General features: G+C 38.7%; 1 protein-coding gene across 11 annotated transcripts in view; it reads left to right on the forward strand.

Moving 5' to 3' along the window:
* trol (terribly reduced optic lobes) overlaps nucleotides 1-20,808 on the forward strand; it is a 1,731,230-nt gene that overhangs the window by 1,194,584 nt on the left and 515,838 nt on the right. For all 11 annotated transcript variants that reach the window (XM_090387691.1, XM_090387694.1, XM_090387699.1 and 8 more), the window contains one exon: nucleotides 788-874. In XM_090387691.1, coding sequence (XP_090243817.1) covers nucleotides 788-874 — 87 coding nt within the window. The remainder of the gene's footprint in view (nucleotides 1-787; nucleotides 875-20,808) is intronic.

Below are 20,808 nucleotides of genomic sequence, written 5' to 3' on the forward strand. Positions count from 1 at the left end.
TTTTAGGATGGATGTAGAGCTGCTGGGATGGGTACAGAGAAGGGAAATGAGATTGGTGAGTGGAACAAAGGTGTGTTCTTCCAAGAAAGGTTTCAGTGTTGCAGATTGCAGTGTCTAGAAACTAGGCAGTAGTGAGGTCATTTGATGGAGCTGTTTAAGGCCTTGATTGGACTGAGTAAGCTGGGTGCTGGCGGAATCCTTCCTCTTGCTCAAAATACTCACATAAGGGGCATAAATTCAAACTAAGGAAGGATGGTTGTAGGATTGATGTTGAGAAATTTGCACTTTTGCAAGTGGGCGGTTGATTACAGAAACAAACTTCCATTTGACATTGTTAGAAGTGTGGGTAGTTTGCATAAATTCTCAGAAAGAACTAAAACTGTTAGATGGAGATGGACAGGTGAAATGATATTCCCCCCCCCCCCATTATAAGCTAGAATTAATACTAATAGTTGCACATGATGACATCCCCATTTCTGAGGAAATATTACTGATATCCTTCTTTATAAATTCACTTTATAAATTGAAGGTTTATGGAACATTAATGTTTCAGACCGGAATTTTTCATTACTGGAAACTAATTTTCGTGCACTTCCTTTACACAAAACCAAATTTGGAGCTCAGCACTTGCAATCAGTGCTGATCCTTTGTGGCCCAAGTTTCCTTTGAACTAATCATTGCAATTCAGTTATTTTGGGATATTATGGAATATTAATATTTTCTGTGTTAGTTGTAATAATTCCATACAGTAATATTAAAATCTGGTATATATATATTTCCTGCACAGGTTTTCTCCCACATGTTTCTTGGATACAGATGGACAACCAACGTGCAATGCATGTCCGCCTGGTTATACAGGTAGAAACTGTGAAAAGTAAGTAATTATGACTTTATTTTGCTTTTATATTACATCAGGCTTTTATATTACATTATAATAAATAAGAGCCTCCATAAATTTTACTTATATGTAATTCAGTATAATTTTAGTGTATATTGCAAATGGAGATTATCCAGGGTAGATGGGAAAATAATTTTTTTTGTTAACCTGCAAAATGAAGAATAACTGACAAAAGTATTTATTTATTTTCATACATATTCATATTTATAAGAGGCATTTGAAATGTTCATGGCCTGAGTATTAAACGTTTGAGGAGTCAGATAATGTTACTTTTCAATGTAGTCCCCTTTGGAGTTGATACACTTTTGCCACCAATGCTGCAATGCTTCCCTTGTGTCATATAGCCTACAAACAACAAGCTGCAATGCATTGATTCCAGCTGAAAAAGTTTTCTGTTGGGCCCCCAGGAATGCATCTGCTGCAACAATGACATCCTGTTGGTGGGAAAATGGATGGCCAGTTTTTTTTTTTTTTTTTTTCAAATTAAAAAATAAGTGAAAGTTCAATGATGTTAGATCTGATGAGTATGCGGTATGGTCCAAGATTTCAAAGAGATACTCAGGCAAGTACACCCATGGCAGTGACAATTGTGAGCAGGCACATTGTCCTAGTGGAACAAGGCTCCTTTCTCTAAGTTGTCCTCAGCATTTGTCTTTGAATTTTTTTTTTTTTTCCACCTATGTGCTTCATGAATTCTGTGTAATATGACCCTGTGATCATCTGGCCTTTCTGAAAGTATTTCACTAGCAACCCTCCATCAGTAGCCCAAAAAAAACTGGTTCTGTCCCCTTGTCAGCAAAAAGGAATCAACTTGGCTTACTCCATATCACCAGTCTGTGATGCCTACTTCCAGATTTGATTTGGGAAAGACATTCCCTACCAGGAGACAGCTTTCAACAACATGCTGTGTATCTAGAGAAATATCCACAATATATGCAAATATACACAGATGGATCAAAAACCGATGCAAGAGTAGGTGCAGCAGCAGTTTTCTGTGATACTATCATAACACAACTTCTCCCAACCAAATGTAGCATCTTTACAGCTGAACTACAAGCAGCGAAGTTAGCAGTAGACCGAATATGGCAGCAAAAGCTACCACATAGTCTGATCTTCACAGACTCCCTCAGTGTAATGCAAACAATACAGTGTGACACAAAGAATTTCCACCCAATTCTGAGACAAATTGAAATCACTCTAAACAAACCCTTTAAAAGAAAACAAAGTAACCTTTTTTTGAATTCTTGGACATACAGGAATTAAAGGAAACAAACAAGTTGACCATGCAGAAAAATGGCTACAGGCACCATATCTCCAATCACCAAAGTACCATATGCAGACTACAGATATAACATCAAAGTGAACAGTAAGAAAGAGTGGCAAAAAATATGGAGTGAACAAACTTTATTAGCATTAGTTGAGGCATATGATGCAAGAAATCAAGCTTATAGAGCATCAGCCTAAAAAAAAAAAAAAAAAAAAAAACTTCCCATTTTACCCATCTGGTCACTCCAAATGTTTGTCTAGTTCAGCCTTAAATTTATTTAAGCTTATCAACTTTCACAACAACAGATGTAAGTCTGTTCCAGTAATCAACTACTTGCTGGCTAAAGGCAAACTTCCGCACATATATCTACAACTGTCTTTCCTCAATTTGAATCTATGCCCCTCCCCATCAGGTTCTTAATCTCAGCAAGTGGAAGTATCCCATCAGCATTGAGCCTGCTCAAATCATTCAAGGCCTTGTACACTGAATCAGATCACCTCACAGGTACCTAGTCTCCAGATGCTGCAACTTAGAGAATTTAAGCCTCTCTTGGTAAGAGCACCCATTTGTTCCTCTCACCAATCCTGTTGCTCTTCTCTGTACTCATTCTAGCAACTCTACATCCTTCCTAAAATGAGTCCTCCAGACCTGTACTCAGTATTCAAGGTGTGGCCTGACCATTGCCATATACAAAAGTATAATCACCTCCTTATCTCTGCTAGCAAAACTCCTATATATCATTGACAAAACTCCATGACCTGCTCTAGCAGCCCATCTGCCAGAGCAGGCACAAACTTATAATATGATATTATAATAAACATTTTCAAATTAAATCAGATCTGAAAAAGTAGAAATCCGGTGAAAGAGAAGTCCAAAAAAAGTAACCCTTGCCAGGTTGAGGATAGGACATGCATATCTTATCTACTTAGAGCTGAATAACCACCTCAGTCAGAGATCACCATGCAGGTGCCTAATCATTGCTATGTGCAACAAACAGTTAAACATTTACTACTGGATTGTCCAGCCTTTATAAACAAAAGAAAAATAGCTTTTAGGTCCGTAACAAAAATTCAAGATACTCCTGCTTTGCAAAATATTTTAAGTGAAGAAAATAATATACAAGAGATCTTTCATTATCTAACATTAATAGGCTATCTAACATTAATAAAATTAATTAATAAAAAAAAGTCATCTCAAATCTGTGTATACAAAGAACATTTTCTGTTCAAATACACTGTGAATAATTTTTATCAGACATTAGTTTGGAAATGCAACTGCAAGAGACCAGACTAGAAAAAAAGAAACTTTGAGAGGGTGCATTATGGCAACAGAAGCCAATGTGCCAACAACAAACAAACAATAGCAACGACAGCTTGGCTTACTTTGAAGGGGAGAAGAGCTGTGACCCACATTTCATCCATGGTCACAAACCTCTCAAGGAAATTTGCACCATCTGCATTGAAAACAATTCAAATGGTTCACTTGACAATTGTTGTGCATTTGTTGATAAGAATATCAAAACTTTAGAACCCATTGTATTGATACCTTTTTCATAGCGAGAACCTCTGTAATTATGTGCTACACATGTTCAGATGACATTTCCAAGGTGCTGGAAATGTACCTAATACTCTGAAACTTCTCTTTCACGGACAGCCATGGGGAACGAAAATCTGTCCGTCAGAGAGAAGTGTCCGCTAACAAGAAGTCTGAGGGAGAAAAAAAAAAAAGAAAGAAAGAAAAATCGTTAAACATTTAATGTAAAATTAAATTAAAATATATACTGATTTTGAACAATATTTTTGTAAATAATATACAATTACATACGCAAGAGATAAAGAAAAATCGTTAAACGTTTAATGTAAAATTAAATTATATACAGATTTTGCACAATATTTTTGTAAATTTGTACATACAATTGTGCTATGCATATTATGACTTTATCTTAAGAAAAATACATACAGTAATCACTTATTTTCTTCTGCACCTTCTTCCGGCTGATAATTTTGTTTTCAACATTTGTTTGGAGTGAAGAAACCATCGAAAGTCCTTCAGTATCTTCTTCAGCAGCGAAAAACATTTTTAAACGATTGATTTATATGAGTGCTTCTATTTTCATTGGTGGTTCGTCGTTAATATGTTCTTTGACAGAATGACCTCTTCCATTTCTTCATCCTCATGAGGAACTTCCTGAAAAATATCGATGATAATGTCGTTGATATATAGAGCACCATCTTCTGTAGTGAGGTTCGAGTCTATATCTTTGTAACCAGGGTCACTTGTAGCGGAAGTATCGTACATTATCAATAGATGTTGAAGTTCTTGTTCTTCTTGGTGCTCCACATTGCTGTTTACAACGTCAATTTTTGCGTTTGAGAAGCCAGACTTTACAAAACAGTTCACGACAGTTTGTTTTCTAATTGCATTTACTGAAGAGGAAATCCATTGAATCACATCTAGGATGCTGAGTTTCTTTGCAAGGTCACTCGCACATGTTACATCGTTCATGTTTGCAATGAGATGTCTTAAAACACGTTTTCTGTAGTGAAGTTTAAAATTTTTTATTATCCCTTGATCCAAGGGCTGACACTCTGCAGATGTGTTTGGTGGCAGAAAAAAATTTGAATGTTGGACAATTCAATGTGCGGGTGAGATGCAGCATTATCCATGAAAAGAATAATTTTTCTGTTTTGACGAATCATGTTTTGGTTAAAGTGACTTATCCATTCGCTCATGATATCTCGTGTCATCCACGCTTTTTTATTAGACTTCTAGTCAACATTCAAAAGATTCAACTTTATGCCTTTGAAACAACGAGGATTTGTGGTTTTCCTATAACAAGAGGTTGTTCAAAGTCTCCCAGCATATTTGTACACAATAGTACAGTCAAGCATTCCTTAGAAATTTTTCCGCCCTGGCACTTTTCGTTTTTTAGACTCATTGTGTTTTCAGGAAGAGCTTTAAAAAACAACCCTGTTTCATCACAGTTGTAAATATCCTTAGCTTCAAAATCATGACATAAATCTTCCAATTTGACAGTCCACTCTGTTACAACCCCAGTATCGTTTGTGTTTGTGATTTGGTTTTTAGGAGCATTAGCAACTAAGGCCATATTGCTCCGGGATATGCGGGGGTCATTCCCAGACCTTTTCCGCATCCTCCGTATTTGGTGGTGACGGGCTCGAACCCCGGTTTAATCAAGAAGCGTGTGCTACGCACTGCTGCTCCTTCCCACCTGGCTACGGAGATGCCAACCCCAGTATCAACAGATCCACCTTCACCACTTACGGTTTTCCAAGAAATTTTATGCAGAGTTTTGAACTTGTCTAGCCATCCCACAGAAGCTTTGAACTCATTTACTCCCATAGATTTCCCAACCTCTAAAGCCTTTTCCCTAATAATAGGCCCATTAATGGGAATTTTTTTAGCACGTGCGCGACAAATTTGAAGTCCAACAGTTTTTGGGAATAATTTTTGAACCTGATCATTTACGTGTTGCCAAAATTGTTTGAGCAGTTCATTTTCTGCGTCTTCCCGATTTTGAATTTTGCAGCGAGATTGCGAACGCTATTTTTTTGCCGATCATATGCATTAATGAGTTCGACTTTATCTTTTAAGGTTAAATGTTTACGAGAAGACATTGTGCACTTCACACGACACCGAACAAAACTGAAAACTCTAACTCAAAAGACGAAAGGCCGACAAAATCCCCCCTCCCTGCACACACCGAATTCATCAGAAGTTTTACACGTGCCTTAAAATTCTTGAAAAAGGGTTTAGAACCGCGACGTAAACCTTGATAAAATTCAGAGAATCGGAAATAGAAAATAAACACACGATTGAGGCAATACGTGGAGAAACATTCCTAGAAAAAGGGCCGTGAGCTCTCCCACTGTCCGTTATTGGGAGATCAAATTAAGTGCTAATCTAAACGAAACAGTGCAGATTGCTTGTCCGCGTCCGTTACAGAGAATGTCCGCTAGACAGAAGCTGAAAACACGTTAAAACCAATAGAGGAGAGTTGGGGAATTTGAAAATGTCCGTTGTAGAGAGATGTCTGTTAAAGAGAGGTGTCCGTTAGGAGAAGTTTCACTGTAGTTGCTCATTGATCAGTCATCAGCAAATCATGCATACAGTCAACAACTTCTGCAGTGTGAATCATCCTCCAGACTCTCCCTCCCTCATTTAAATTCTGCTAACTGGCCCCAGGTGCCAAGCGTAGTGATTTGAGTGACCTTTCAGTGAATTATCTAGCGTGCCAAATATTATAAAAAGTTTTATTTTTGTGCAAGTTTCTGCAATTTCCTTAAACTCATATTGTATATATTAATAGCATTTAGCACAGCAAAAACTTGCTAATACAGAAAGGAAAGTCACCTTTCTTTACAATAATCAATTACTAACTGTTTTTATTTTCTGTTTGGTCACTAGATGGCACCGCTCCTGCCTCCACATGACGGGGCTGGAAACCTGGTATGAAAAGCTCTCACTCCCAGAGCAAAATGGAGCAAACACAATGGATTTTGACAACAAAGTCACAAAATCTTCCAAATGACCCAATCATCTCAAGAACTTGAGGAAATTAATACAAACATGGCAAAAAGAAGATAAAATACTGATATATATATATATATATATATATATGAGATACCCACACCAAAGTATCTCCTCATTCATTGTACGGGAGATCAGTCCACAGGAAAATTATCCCCTTTCCTGATACAAAAATGCCTGAAAAATATAGCTGAAACTCCAAAATCAGCAAAAAGGTTAAAATCAGGCAACTTACTAATTGAGACAGCCAATATAAGACAATCAGATCAACTGTGAAATATCCACTTTTTGGTGGATATTTTCACCATATTAATATTTTATAAAATTAATAAAACTATTAATATTTTATAAAAATTAATAGATGCCAAAAATTTAACCCTGCTGAATAGTGGAAAGCACACATATGTTCACCTTCCAACAGGAACCAGCTCAGCGATAGATCTTATTTTATGTTCCCCAACATTACATGCTGTTTTGGAGTGGACAGTTCATGAAGGTCCATTACACAGTGACCACTATCCCATCTTTGTTACTCTAACAATAAACACTCCATGTCAATCTAAACGAAACCCAAATAGAAGCTTAACAAAGCAGACTGGGAAAAATACAAAAATCTAGCAGCAATTGAACAACAGAAAGTTAGACAACTAACCATTGACCAGGCAGTACAATATGTAACCAACCAAATTAACAAAGCATCAGAACAATCGATACCAAAAACGTCCACCAAACTTCCTCTTTTTCCCAAGCCCTGGTGGAATGCATTCAAGCTAAACGAGACAGAAACAGGGCATGGAATATTTTTCCCAAAAATCCTACCACAGACAATCTAATACATTTTTAAAAAATTAGAGCAAGAGCAAGATATGTCAAATGAGCATGCAAGAAAAGCCTCTTGGATATGTTTTACCTCAACCATAAATAGGGGTAGAATTTTTTTCAGCCTGGTCTGTACTTGTTAACAGAAGGGACTGCTTCTACAGGGATGGGATACACTTAAATAGAAAGGGTGCAAGAATATTTGCTGATGCTATCGAGGCGGGTCAGAAAACTGTTTGCTTGGGGGGATACAAGGGCTAATAGATTAACAGTAGCCACTGGCAGAGGTGAAAGTGATCCTTGCACTGCTTCTATTGGAATGAGCAGAAGCCTGGAAAACAAGATGCAGGATATTTCAAAGACTGCTGGGAGTCATTGCGGTACAAGTAAACACATGGGTTGTGTTAGAGTAGCTAAGAATGGGAACAGGTGCATGTATACTTGCGTGTACACCAATGCTAGGAGTTTGATAAATAAATTTGATGAATTTAAGGTATTGCTAAAAGCATCAAAGGCAAATATTGTTGGGATATCAGAGACATGGTGTCATACAGATATAAGGAATGCAGAACTGAAATTTGGGGAGTATAACGTCTACAGAAAGGATAGATAGGATAGGAAGGGAGGAGGGGTTATGCTATTAGTTAAGAAACGCATAAAATCGAAGGAAGTGAAGCCAGTCGACATCACTGGACAGTGCAGTGTCAAGTCAGTTTGGTGTGACATAAACACTGGGAGATCAGAATTGAGAGTAGGAGTGTGCTATAGGCCTAATGACTCTGATGAGTATAATAAGAAACTGTACAGGGAAATAGAGTGGGCCAGTAAATCAGAGAGTCTTATAATGGGGGATTTTAATTTCCCAGATATTGACTGGAATTTGTGGGTTGGTCACTCGCACACTAGCAAGGCTTTTGCGGATTTATTAGATGATTGTTTTTTTAAATCAGCATGTTCGGGAGGCAACTAGAGGGAGTAATACTCTTGATTTGATTATCAGTAGTGATTTTTCATGCATTAAGAATCTGCAGATAGAGGAACCACTAGGTGGCAATGATCACAGTGTGCTAAAGTGGGATTTACTCAATGAAGTAACTACCATCAGGGGTAAAGGGAAGGGTTATTGCTTTCGTAAAGGCAACTACGATGGTCTGAGACAGTATTTAAATTCTATACAGTGGGACCAACTGATGTTACCACCACAAATTCAAAATGGGAAGCATTCAAAGAACTTATCTTGGAAGCTATTAGGCTTTACACACCAACTAAGAAATATTGTCCAAGGTTTAGGCCTAAATGGATGTCAGATGAACTAATGAGATATATGACAGAGAAAAAAATGCTTGGGATACATATAAATTAACACGTGACACAGAAGCCTATGATAGATATAAGTTGATCTGTAACAATTTATTTTATTTTGGTTATTTTTTAGGGGCATTAGCAACTAAGGCCATATTGCTCCGTGAATATGCAGTGGTCATTCCCTGACCTTTCCGCATCCTCCGTATTTGGTGGTGATGGGCTGGAACCCCGGTCTAATCAAGAAGCGTGTGCTGCGCACTGCTGCTCCTTCCCACCTGGCTACGGAGGTGCCATCTGTAACAAAGTTACAAAGGAGGTTAGGCAGGCGAAGGCAGATTACGAGAAATCTTTGGCAAGGGATGCAAAGAAAAACAGCAAAGAGTCCTTTACTTATATAAACTCGAGAAGGAAGGGGATGAATCAGATCGGTCCACTTGATATCGATGGTTCAACTGTTGATGATCCTGCTCACATAGCTAACAAACTAAATGAATATTTTGCATCGACATTCAACATGGGGAATTATTCAGCGAGGGGAATGCCAGAGGTGTATTCAACTCTGGCAGTAAGCTAGATAATCTTATAATAACTGAGACTAAAGTGGAGGAGAAATTGTTGAAGATAAACACAAGAAAGGCACCTGGGTGGATGGGATCTATCCAGTTATATTAAAGGAGGCAGCAAAGGAAGTAAGCAAACCCTTAGCCATAATTATGAGAGCTTCCTTGGACTCAGGGGAGGTACCCATAGACTGGAGATGTGCAAATGTGACCACAAGTCATAAAAGAGGATCAAAGGCTGACACAAGTAATTATAGAAACCTGTGAGTTTAACTTCTGTTCCAGGAAAAATTGATGGAGGCACTGGTTAAAGAAGCACTGCAGGATCATCTAAACAAGACTTCAGTTATAGCTCAGACACAGCATGGTTTTGTTAAGTGGACGTCTTGCCTGACCAATTTTTTGGATACTATGATGCAGTCACAAAACAACTGGATGCAGGGAATAACTTTGATATTATATACTTGGATCTTAGAAAGGCTTTTGATACTGTTGCACATGGAAGACTGCTGCACAAATTGGAGCAGTGTGGCATTGGAGGCAAATTGATGCTATGATAAAGGGGTAGTAGAGGAGGAGAAGACGAGAGTGGTAATCAATGGATACTGCTCATCATGGACTAATGTTATTAGTGGAGTCCCTCAGGGTTCAGGGTTGGGTCTATTATTGTTTTCTGTATTTATAAATAATATTGATGATGGTATATCAAGCTTAATGTCCAAGTTTGTAGACGATACAAAAGTTGGCATGGTTGTTAAGGACACTACTGATGCTATGCTGCTGCAACAGGATCTGGAAAGGTTGAGCAGATGGGTTGAGAGGTGGTACATGAAGTTTAACTTTGATAAATGTAAAGTACTATATATGGGAAACAGCAACCCCAGAGCAATGTATCAACTCTGTGGTACTACACTGACAGTGGTAGAGAATGAAAAGGACCTGGGGGTAATTGTGCAGGCAGATATGAAGTTCTCTGAGCAGTGCAGATGGGCTGCAATAGTAGCTCATGGTGTCTTATCAATGATATACAGGAATTTTTCTAGCAGGGATAAGGAGGTGATTATTCCCTTGTATAAGGCAATTGTCAGGCCACACCTTGAGTACTGTTTACAGGTCTGGAGGCCTCATTTCAAGAAGGATGTAGAGCTGCTGGAATGAGTACAGAGAAGGGCAACAAGGTTAGTGAATGGAAGAAAGGGTTGCTCTTACGAAGAAAGGCTTAAATTTTGCAAATTACAGTGTCTGGAAACTAGGCACTGGTGAGGTGATCTGATAGAGGTGTATAAAGCCTTGAATGGTTTAAGCATGCTCAATGCTGATGGGATTCTTCCTCTAGCTCAGAATAATCACCTGAGAGGGCATAAATTCAGATTGAGGAAAGACAGATGTAGGATAGATGTGCAGAAATTTGCCTTCAGCCAGTGGGTAGTTGGTTGGTGGAACAGACGTCCATCCCTTGTTGTGGAAGTTGATAGCCTAAATAAATTTAAGGCTCAGCTGGACAGGTATTTCGGAGGGGTGAAGTGGAAGTTTTTTTTGTTTTTTTTCTGGCTGATGCTGCATAAGCTTGCTTTCTTGCATCATATGCCTCTACTAATGCTAACAAATACTAAAAACAGTTTGGGATAAAATAATAAAAATGAGCAATAGATACAAAAAAAATTTAGTACACCCAATCAAATGGCAAGGGCAAGATATAGGTGATCCAATAGATGTAGCAAATGCTTTAGGTGAAACCTTTGCCAAAATTTCCTCCGCCCCATCCTATTCACCAACGTTCCAGAAATATAAAAATCACCAAGAAAAATACAATTTAAATTTCTCTACAAAATGTGTTAAACAATATAATCATCCACTAACTATAGCGGAACTCCATAAAGCATTATCACAAACAAAACAAAGTGCAGAAGATCCAGATGGCATCAATTATGAAAAATTACTCGTGCTTTATATAAATTCAACAGAATTTATATGAAGCACGAGTTTCCTAACGTGCTAAAATTAAATTCCATTGTTAATTAAACTGTATTTAAGTGGAAGTCATGACCCCGACTAGAGCTGCGAAGCATAGATCACCGACTAGTGAGAGTGCTATGACTTTGGGGGAGAAACGAAGGAGCGCTTCTCCAACGCATCAGTCGCAAAAAATGTGCGAAGTGTGAAATGTTTGCTGAACTTTCTAAAACAGGACATGATCTAGCCAAGGAGGATGTCTTTTTGTGTGTGAGATGACTAGCTTGTCAATTAGGCACCAACTCAGCAATCTGATGGGAATCTTTGAGAGCTTGAGGTGTAGGATAAATGCTCTCGAAAAAAATTATGAAGGACCCATCAAGCTGTCAGCGGCCCAACTCAATGGCAGTGCTGACTCCTGTGCATCAGGCAACACAGAGGGCAATTTCCAAGGCAGAATGCACTAGTCCCAAAGGAACTAGCTATTGTTGGTTCCTGTATTGTCAGGGAAATGGGGAATATACTATGCAAGAAGGATAGGTAGAACAGGACCAGGTTATGTCTGCCAGGGGCAAAAGATGATGATGTTGTAGAGCAGATATCATCTTTTAAGGGGGCACAAAAGGTGATACTGTTGTACACATTGTAACTAATGACATTAAGAGTAAGAGATCTGCCGATTTACTTAGCAAGTACAGGATAGTGTTGAAAAAAAAATCACGAGTTAGAGTTAAATTTGACAATGTCTGCAATTCTGCCTAGAAACAATAGCAGCGAGTATATGTTGAGAGCCTTATCAATCATTTTGGCCCTGGAGAGATTGTGCAAGGCTTATGGGTTGGAATTTTTCTCAGTGTGGTCGGTGTTTGTTAACAGAGACACTGCTTCTACAGGAACGGGATACACTTAAATTGAAAGAGTGCAAGAATATTTGCTGATGCTATCAAGGCAGTGTTAGGTGGATTGAAAAACTGCTAGCTTGGCGGGGGGATACACAGACCAAAAGGTTAAGTGGCCGCAGGCACAGGCAAAAGTGATTCTTGCACTGCTTCTATTAGAATGAGCAGCAGCATGGAAAACAAGGCAATGGAGATTTCCAGGAGTCATAGTGGAACAAATACGTGGGCTATGTTAGGGTAACTAAGAGTAGAAACAGGTGCATGTATATTTGCGTGTATACCAATGCTAGGAGTATAATTAATAAATTTTATGAGCCCAAAATGCTAGTGAAGACATCAAAGGCAGATATTGTTGGGATATCAGTGCTGACTGTGGTGTCACACAGACATAAGCAGTGCAGAATTGGAATTTGGGGAGTACAATGTGTACTGAAAGGATAGACAGGACAGGAAGGGAGGTGTTATGCTGTTAGTTAAGAAACACATAAAATCTAAGGAAGTGCATCAATTGATGTTGGTGGACAATGCAATGTTGAGTCTGTTTGGTTTGACATAAGCACAGGGAAAGGAAAAATGAGAGTAGGTGTGTGTTATAGGCCTAATGAATCTGATGAGTATGATGAGCAATTATGCTGAGAAATAGTGGACCCGTAAATCAGAATGTCTTATAATGGGGAATTTTAACTTTCCAGATATTGACTGGAACTTGTGTGTTGGTCACTCATACACTATAAATACTTTTATGGATTTGATGGATGACTGTTTTTCTATAGCAACATGTTTGAGAGGCAACAAGAGGGAGTAATACTCTTGATCTGATTATCAGCAGTGATTATTTATTCATTAAGAATTTGCAGATAAAGGAACCACTGGGTGACAGTGATCACAATGTACTGATATGGGAATTACTTAAAGATGTAACTACCATCAAGGCTAAAGGGAAGGGCTTTTTCTTTGGTAAAGGTGACTACAGAGGTCTCAGACAGTTTTTAAATTCTGTACAGTGGGATCAACTGATGATGTTACTAACATTGAATTGTAAATGCGCAGCCTTCAGGGATTTAATCTTTGAAGCTACTAGGCTTTTCATTCCAACTAAGAAATACTGTTCAAGGTTCAGGCCTAAGTGGATGTCAGATGAATTAATGAGGCTTGTGTCAGAGAAGAAAAATGTATGGAATGCATATAAATTATCAAGTGACATAGAAGCCTATAGCAGACATAAGCTAGTCTGTAACCAAGTCACAAAGGAGGTTAGGCAGGCGAAAGCAGATTACGAGAAATCTTTGGCAAATGATGCAAAGAAAAACAGCAAAGAGTTCTTATGTAAACTCTAGAAGAAAAGGGATGAATCAAATTGAAACACTTGATGTAGATTGATTGACTATTGATGATCATGCTCAGGTAGCTGATAAACTGAATGAGTATTTAGCATCTACATTCACACATGAGGAGTTATTCAATGAGGGGAATGTCAGAAATTTATCCAACTCTGACAGGGAGCTAAGTGATTTTGTTGTATCTGAAATCAAACTGGAGGAGAAATTGTTGAAGTTAAACATAAGAAAGTCACCTGGTGTAGATAGGATCTATCCAGTTACGTTAAAGGAGGCAGCAAAGGAAGTAAGCAAACCCTTAGCCATAATTATGAGAGCTTCCTTGGACTCAGGGGAGGTCCCCATGTACTGGAAGGTGGGCAAATGTATCAACAATTCAAAAGGGGGTTCAAAAGGTGACACGAATAACTATAGACCTGATAATTAAACTTGTGTTCCAGGGAAAATAATGGAGCCACTGGTTAAGGAAGCATTGCAGGATCATCTAGACAGAACTGCAGTAATAGTTAAGACACAACATGTGTTTGTTAAAGGGAGATCTTGTCTGACCAATTTGATTGAATACTATTATGTGATCACAAAGGAACTGAACGTCAAAAATAATTTTTATATCATATACTTGGATTTCAGGTATATAATGTGTGGAAATTTGACTTTAGCCTGTGAGTTGTTGATTGGTGGAACAGTTCCATCTTTTGTTGTGGATGTTGATAGCCTAAATAAATTTAAGGCTGAGCCCGACATGCATTTTGAACGAATGGAGGGGTGAAATGGGAGGGGTTTTTTTTTGATTGATGCTGCATAAGCTTGCTTTCTTGCATTGTATGTTTCTGCTAATGTGGCACAATGAAATTGTCCTTGCTTTCCCAAAACCTGACAAAGATCCGACTAATCTGAACCGTTACTGTCCAATAACACTCACTATCTACCTAGGAAAATTAACAGAAAAGATCATAAATACTAGACTTATGTGGTACCTAGAAAACCATAACCTTTTGTGCCTAGTACGGTGTAGCTTCAGGAAACAGATCAGCCTTGGACCTCCTAATTAAAATAGAAAGCAACATACAGAATGTTTTCACTATAAAACAGCATTTAGTCATGATATGTTTTGATATTGAAAAAGCATACAATACTGCCTGGCACTGTGGCATTCTCCCGGACATATATAACTTAAAGCTAAAAGGACATCTCACTGTTTTCATCCAGAACTTTTTACAGCACCGAACCTTCGAAATACAAACTCAAACTACACTGTCAAAAGTTTTCCTATAAGAAGGAGTACGACAGGGATCAGTCCTCAGTGCCACCCTGTTTGCTATTAAAATAAACTCTGTAACCCAACAGATACCATCTATGATAAATACAGCTCTTTATGTAGATGATTTCAATATTTCTTTCCAATCCCAAAACATGAATACAGTAGAATGCCAATTACAAGGTGCAATAAAGAAGGTCAGAAATTGGGCCCAGGAAGTCTGTTTCATGATCTCCACACAAAAAACAACAGGCATGCATTTCTGCAGGAAAAGAAACCTTCATTTAGATCTGGAATTAAATCTTAATGGACAGTTAATCCCAATCAAACCAACCATAAAATTTCTTGGACTTTTTCTTGATAAAAAACTAAGTTTTTTTAAAAAATATAAAACAACTTAGAACAAACTGCCTCAAGAAACTAAACATTTTGAGAGTCTTATCATCAACAACCTTGGGAGCAGATAGTGACTTTATTGCACTTATGCAGAGCTCTTATAAGATCTCGACTAGACTATAGTGCCCTGTGTACAACTCAGCCAAACCGAGTGCCCTGAGATGGCTAGGTCTAGTGCATCATAGCGCCTTATGTACAGTTTTAGGAGCATATCACACATCTCTGGTCCAGAGCCTATATGCAGAGGCTCTTGAACTACCACTACAACTCCAGAGACAGAACTTGCTCTTATACTATGCTGCAAAGATAAAATCAATACTTGACCACCCAACATGGATAATCCTACACAAACCAAGTTTGGAAAACTTATATAGAGCACATCCAAATGCCAACAAACCAGCAGGCATATATTTAATAGACCTAGTCCTGCAAAATAATTTAAATTTCAGTCAGATCGCAATAATGTTTGATCTTCGTATGCACAACTGGAACACAAAGATTTTTTTTACCTAAACAAAATTTCAGCAATTACATGCAGCCTACAAAGCAGAACATTGCAATTCCACCCTGATGGTTCCAAAACAAAAACCCACACAGATGGTTCCAAAACAAAAACCAAGGTAGGAACAGCTGCCAAGTTCCTGAATACCATCATTTCCCAACTGATTTCAACTGAGTGCGGCATTTATACTGCAGATTTGAAGGCTATACAACTAGCCATCAACCATATATGACTAACCAACATCCCTAGCAGTATAATCTTCACAGATTCAGTCAATGCCCTACAAGCTTTAAAAAAATATCACCAAAAATACCCATCCGACTCTATGGCAAATCCAATACATGCTAACAAAACTAGCAAAATGAAATCAAAACATAAGTTTCTGTTGGGTTCCTGGACCTCTAGGAATAGATGGCAATGAACAGGCAGACCAATCAGCAAAACAATTGCAAAGCCCAATCAACAAAACCATAAAAATACCATACCTAGACTATAAAATTATAACCTGAAATAGTGGTGAAAGACAGTGGCAACAAAAATGGCAGGAGCAAGCTGGTAACAAATTATTACAGATAAAACTGGTATTACAACAATAGAAAACCAGTAAAAGAGCTAACAGAAAAGAACAAGTTAAACTAGGCAGACTAAGAATTGGACATACCAATGTTTACCCACTCCTGTCTACCCTGAACTGAATCTTCACCTCAGTGCCCTGACTGTCAAACAGTGCTAACAGTTCGACATATTCTACTTGACTGCTCTAACTATACACGAGAAAGACAAATTACTTTTAAATCCTTAAAAGCAATGGACACTATTTCATTGCAAACAATATTGGCATATAGACCTAATATCCGAAGTTTTCCAGTTTCTGAAAAGAATAAACTGTTATAATTTAATATAAAAGACATCAGTGAATAAATCACAATTCACAAGTTTGGCACCCTATAGCCATAGAAGCTGATGCACCAGAAAAATACCCAAATCAACCAACCAACAAACTTCTTAACCATGGAGTAGGAAGGGGCATCCTTCCACAGTGTTGTAGTAGTAGTGGCATGTGATGCAAGAAAGCATGTGTATGAGCTTATGCAGCATCAGCCAAAAAAAAAAAAAAAAAAAATCACACCATTCCCTCCAAATGCCTGTCCAGTTCTTCCTTAAATTTATTCAACCTATCAACTTCCACAACGACAGATGGAAGTTTGTTTCAGCAATTAACCACCCGCTGGCTAAAGGCAAATTTCCGCACATCTATTCAACATCTGTCTTTTCTTAATTTGAATTTATGCCCCCTTAGGTTCGTAATCTGAACAAATGGAAGGATCCCATCAGAATTTAGCGTGCTCAACCCATTCAAGGCCTTATATACCTCAATCAGATCACCGTGCAGGTGCCTAGTCTCCAGCCACTGCAATTTGCAGAACTTAAGCCTCTTTTGGTAAGAGGATCCCTTCATTCCCTCACCAATCTTGTTGCCCTTCTCTGTACATGCTCAAGTAAATCTACATCCTTCCTAAAATGAGGCCTCCAGACCTGTACGCAGTACTCAAGACGTGGCCTGACCATTGCCTTATACAGAGGGATAATCACCTCCTTATCCCTGCTAGCAAAATTCCTATATATCATTGACAAATCCCCATGACCTGCCCTGGCAGCCTGTCTGCATTGCTCAGAAAACTTCATATCTGCCTGCACAATTACTCCCAGGTCTTTTTCATTTTCTACCACCTTAAGTGTAGTGCCACACAGTTGGTACATTTCTCTGGGGTTACTTCTATCCATATGCAGTACTTTGCATTTGTCAAGGTTAAACTTCAGTTGCCACTGCTTAGCCCACCTGCCCAAATTATCTAGATCCTGTTGCAGTAGCACACTGCCATTACTGTCATTAACAACCCTGCCAACCTTTGTATCATCTGCAAACTTCGACATTAAGCCTGATATACCTTCATCAATATCATTGATAAATATACAAAACAACAGTGGACCCAACACTGAACCCTGTGGGACTCCACTAATAACATTAGTCCACGAAGAGCAGCACCCATTGATTGAGGGTGCTGAATCTCTTTAAAAGTTACAGCTGTCAGTTACAGGCTCCGCAAAAACGATAAGTGTTTACCTTTTATTTACATGATTGTTATTTTATATTGTACTTAATACGTAGTCATATAGTTATAGTTACGCTGGTTATTTTTTATTTTTAATTTAGATAAAGAGTTTTTGTGGATTTTACTTACGGTAGGTAAAACCGTTATTTCGTTCCATTTTTGTAGCCATTGTTTTTGGATATAGTGGTAGGGAATTCAAATTTTTTAATTGAGGTAGCTAGGTAGCTCTAACGCATAATTATATAGTAATATGCTTCACTGTTTCTATTTAATAGTTTCTATTCAAATACTATTGATATTAAATTTATTGATTTTATTAATTTAAACTACTATGCCCCAGACTAGAGCAGCAAAGCAACGGGCACAAAGTGGCAGGAGTGCTGTGAATCGGGGGAGAACTGAGGGGGGCAATTCTCCAACGCATCACAGCCTAAAAAAATGTGCAACTTGTGAAATGTTTGCCGAACTCTCTGGGACGGAACATGATATTGCCATGGGGGATGTCTTTGTGTGTGCGCGATGTAAGGAGTGTAAGGAAATCAGGCGACAACTCAGCGTTGTTATGGGCCTATATGAGAGTTTGAAGGACAGGGTGGATGGATGCCCTTGAAAGATCTAAATTGAGGGCCCATCAGGCTCTCAGCTGCCCACATCAACTCCAGAGCTTGCACTTGGTCATCACGCAACACAGCGGCAACCCCTAAAGCAGAATGCGCTGGTCCCACAGGAACTAGTAGTTGTTGGTCACTCTATTGTTAGGGAAACGGGGAACATCCTTTGTAAAAAGGATAGGTGGAACAGGACCAGGGTATGTCTGCCAGGGGCAAAGATTGATGACGTTGTAGAGCGGATATCATCTTTCAAGGGCACAAAAGGTGATATAGTTGTACACGTTGGCACTAATGATATTAAGAGTAGGAGACCGGCAGAATTACTCAACAAGTACAGGTCACTGTTGAAAAAAAGCCGTGAAAAAGGGTTGAATTTGAAAGTGTCTGCAATTCTGCCCAGACACGATAGGAGGGAGTACATGATGAGAGCCTTGTCGATCACTTCGGCCCTGGAAAGATTGTGCAAGGCTCAAGGGGTAGAATTTTTTTCAGCCTGGACTGTACTTGTTAACAGGAGAGATTGCTTCTACAGGGATGGGATACACTTAAATAGAAAGGGTGCAAGAATATTTGCTGATGCTGTCGAGGCAGTGTTAGGTGGGTCGGAAAACTGCTAGTTTGGGGGGATACAAAGACTAATAGTTTAACAGTAACCGCAGGCAGAGGTGAAGGTGATTCTTGCACAACTTCTATTAGAATAAGAAGCGACCTGGAGCGAGGGGTGTTGGGGGTTTCAGGGACGGATGGCAGTCATCATGGAATAGTTGGGTATATGGGATGTGTTAGGGTAACAAGGAATAGGCATAGGAGCATGTATGCTTGCATGTATACCAATGCTAGAAGTATAGTAAATAAATTTGATGAATTTGAAGTGTTGGTCAAGACATCAAAGGCGGATATTGTTGGGATAGCAGAGACGTGGTGTCACAAAGATATAAGGAATGCAGAACTGGAATTTGGGGAGTACAATGTGTACAGAAAGGATAGACAGGACAGAAAGGGAGGGGGTGTTATGCTGTTAATTAAAAAAAACATAAAATGAAAGGAAGTGCACCCAGTTAATATAGATGAACAGTGCTCTGTTGAGTCAGTTTGGTGTGAGATAAGCACTGCGAAAGGAAAAATAAGAGTAGGAGTGTGTTATAGGCCTAATGACTTGAATGAGTACAATGAACAATTGTACAGAGAAATAGAGTGGGCCAGTAAATCAGAATGTCTTATAATGGGGGATTTTAACTTCCCAGATATTGACTGGAACTTGTGGGTTGGTCACTCACACACTAGTCAGACTTTTGTGGATTTATTGGATGATTGTTTTCTGCAGCAGCATGTTCGAGAGGCAACCAGAGAAAGTAACACTCTTGATCTGGTTATCAGCAGTGATCATTCGTGTATTAAGAATTTGCAGATAAAGGAACCACTAGGTGGCAGTGATCACAATGTGCTGAAGTGGGATTTACTCAAAGAGGTAACTACCGTCAGGGGTAAAGGAAAGGGTTTTTGCTTCCGTAAAGGGGAGTACAGTGGTCTCAGACAGTTTTTAAATTCTGTACAGTGGGATCAACTGACGATGTTACAAACAGTAAATTCTAAGTGGGAAGCATTCAAAGAATTAATCGTGGAAGCTACTAGACTTTATATACCGATTAAGAAATATCGTTCAAGGTTTAGGCCTAAATGGTTATCAAATGAACTAATGAGATTCGTGACAGAGAAGAAAAATGCATGGGATGCATATAAATTATCAGGTGACGCAGAAGCCTGTGGCAGATATAAGCTAGTCTGTAATCAGGTCACAAAGGAGGTTCGGCAGGCGAAGGCGGATTACGAGAAATCTTTGGCGAAAGATGCTAAGAAAAACAGCAAGGATTTCTTTACTTATATAAAATTCTAAAAGGAAGGGGATGAATATGATTGGTCCACTTGACATCGATGGTTCGACTGTTGATGATCCTGCTCAGATAGCAAACAAACTGAATGAGTATTTTGCATCTACATTCACACGTGAGGAATTATTACAATTTGAAAATGGAAGAAGGTTATCAAATTGTAGCAGTGTGCTTAATGATTTTGTAATAACTGAGAGCAAAGTGGAGGAGAAATTGTTGAAGTTAAACATAAGAAAGGCACCTGGGGTGGATGGGATCTATCCAGTTATTTTAAAGGAGGTGGCAAAGCAACTAAGCAAACCCTTAGCCATAATTATGAGAGCATCCTTGGACTCAGGGGAGGTTCCCACGGACTGGAGATGTGCAAATGTGTCCCCAATTCACAAAGGTGGATCGAAGGGTGACACGAGTAATTACAGACCAGTTAGTTTAACTTCTGTTCCGGGTAA

This window comes from Mastigoproctus giganteus, chromosome 13, assembly GCF_048544385.1.
Source record: "Mastigoproctus giganteus isolate SK-2022 chromosome 13, ASM4854438v1, whole genome shotgun sequence".
Classification (NCBI taxonomy): domain Eukaryota; kingdom Metazoa; phylum Arthropoda; class Arachnida; order Uropygi; family Thelyphonidae; genus Mastigoproctus; species Mastigoproctus giganteus.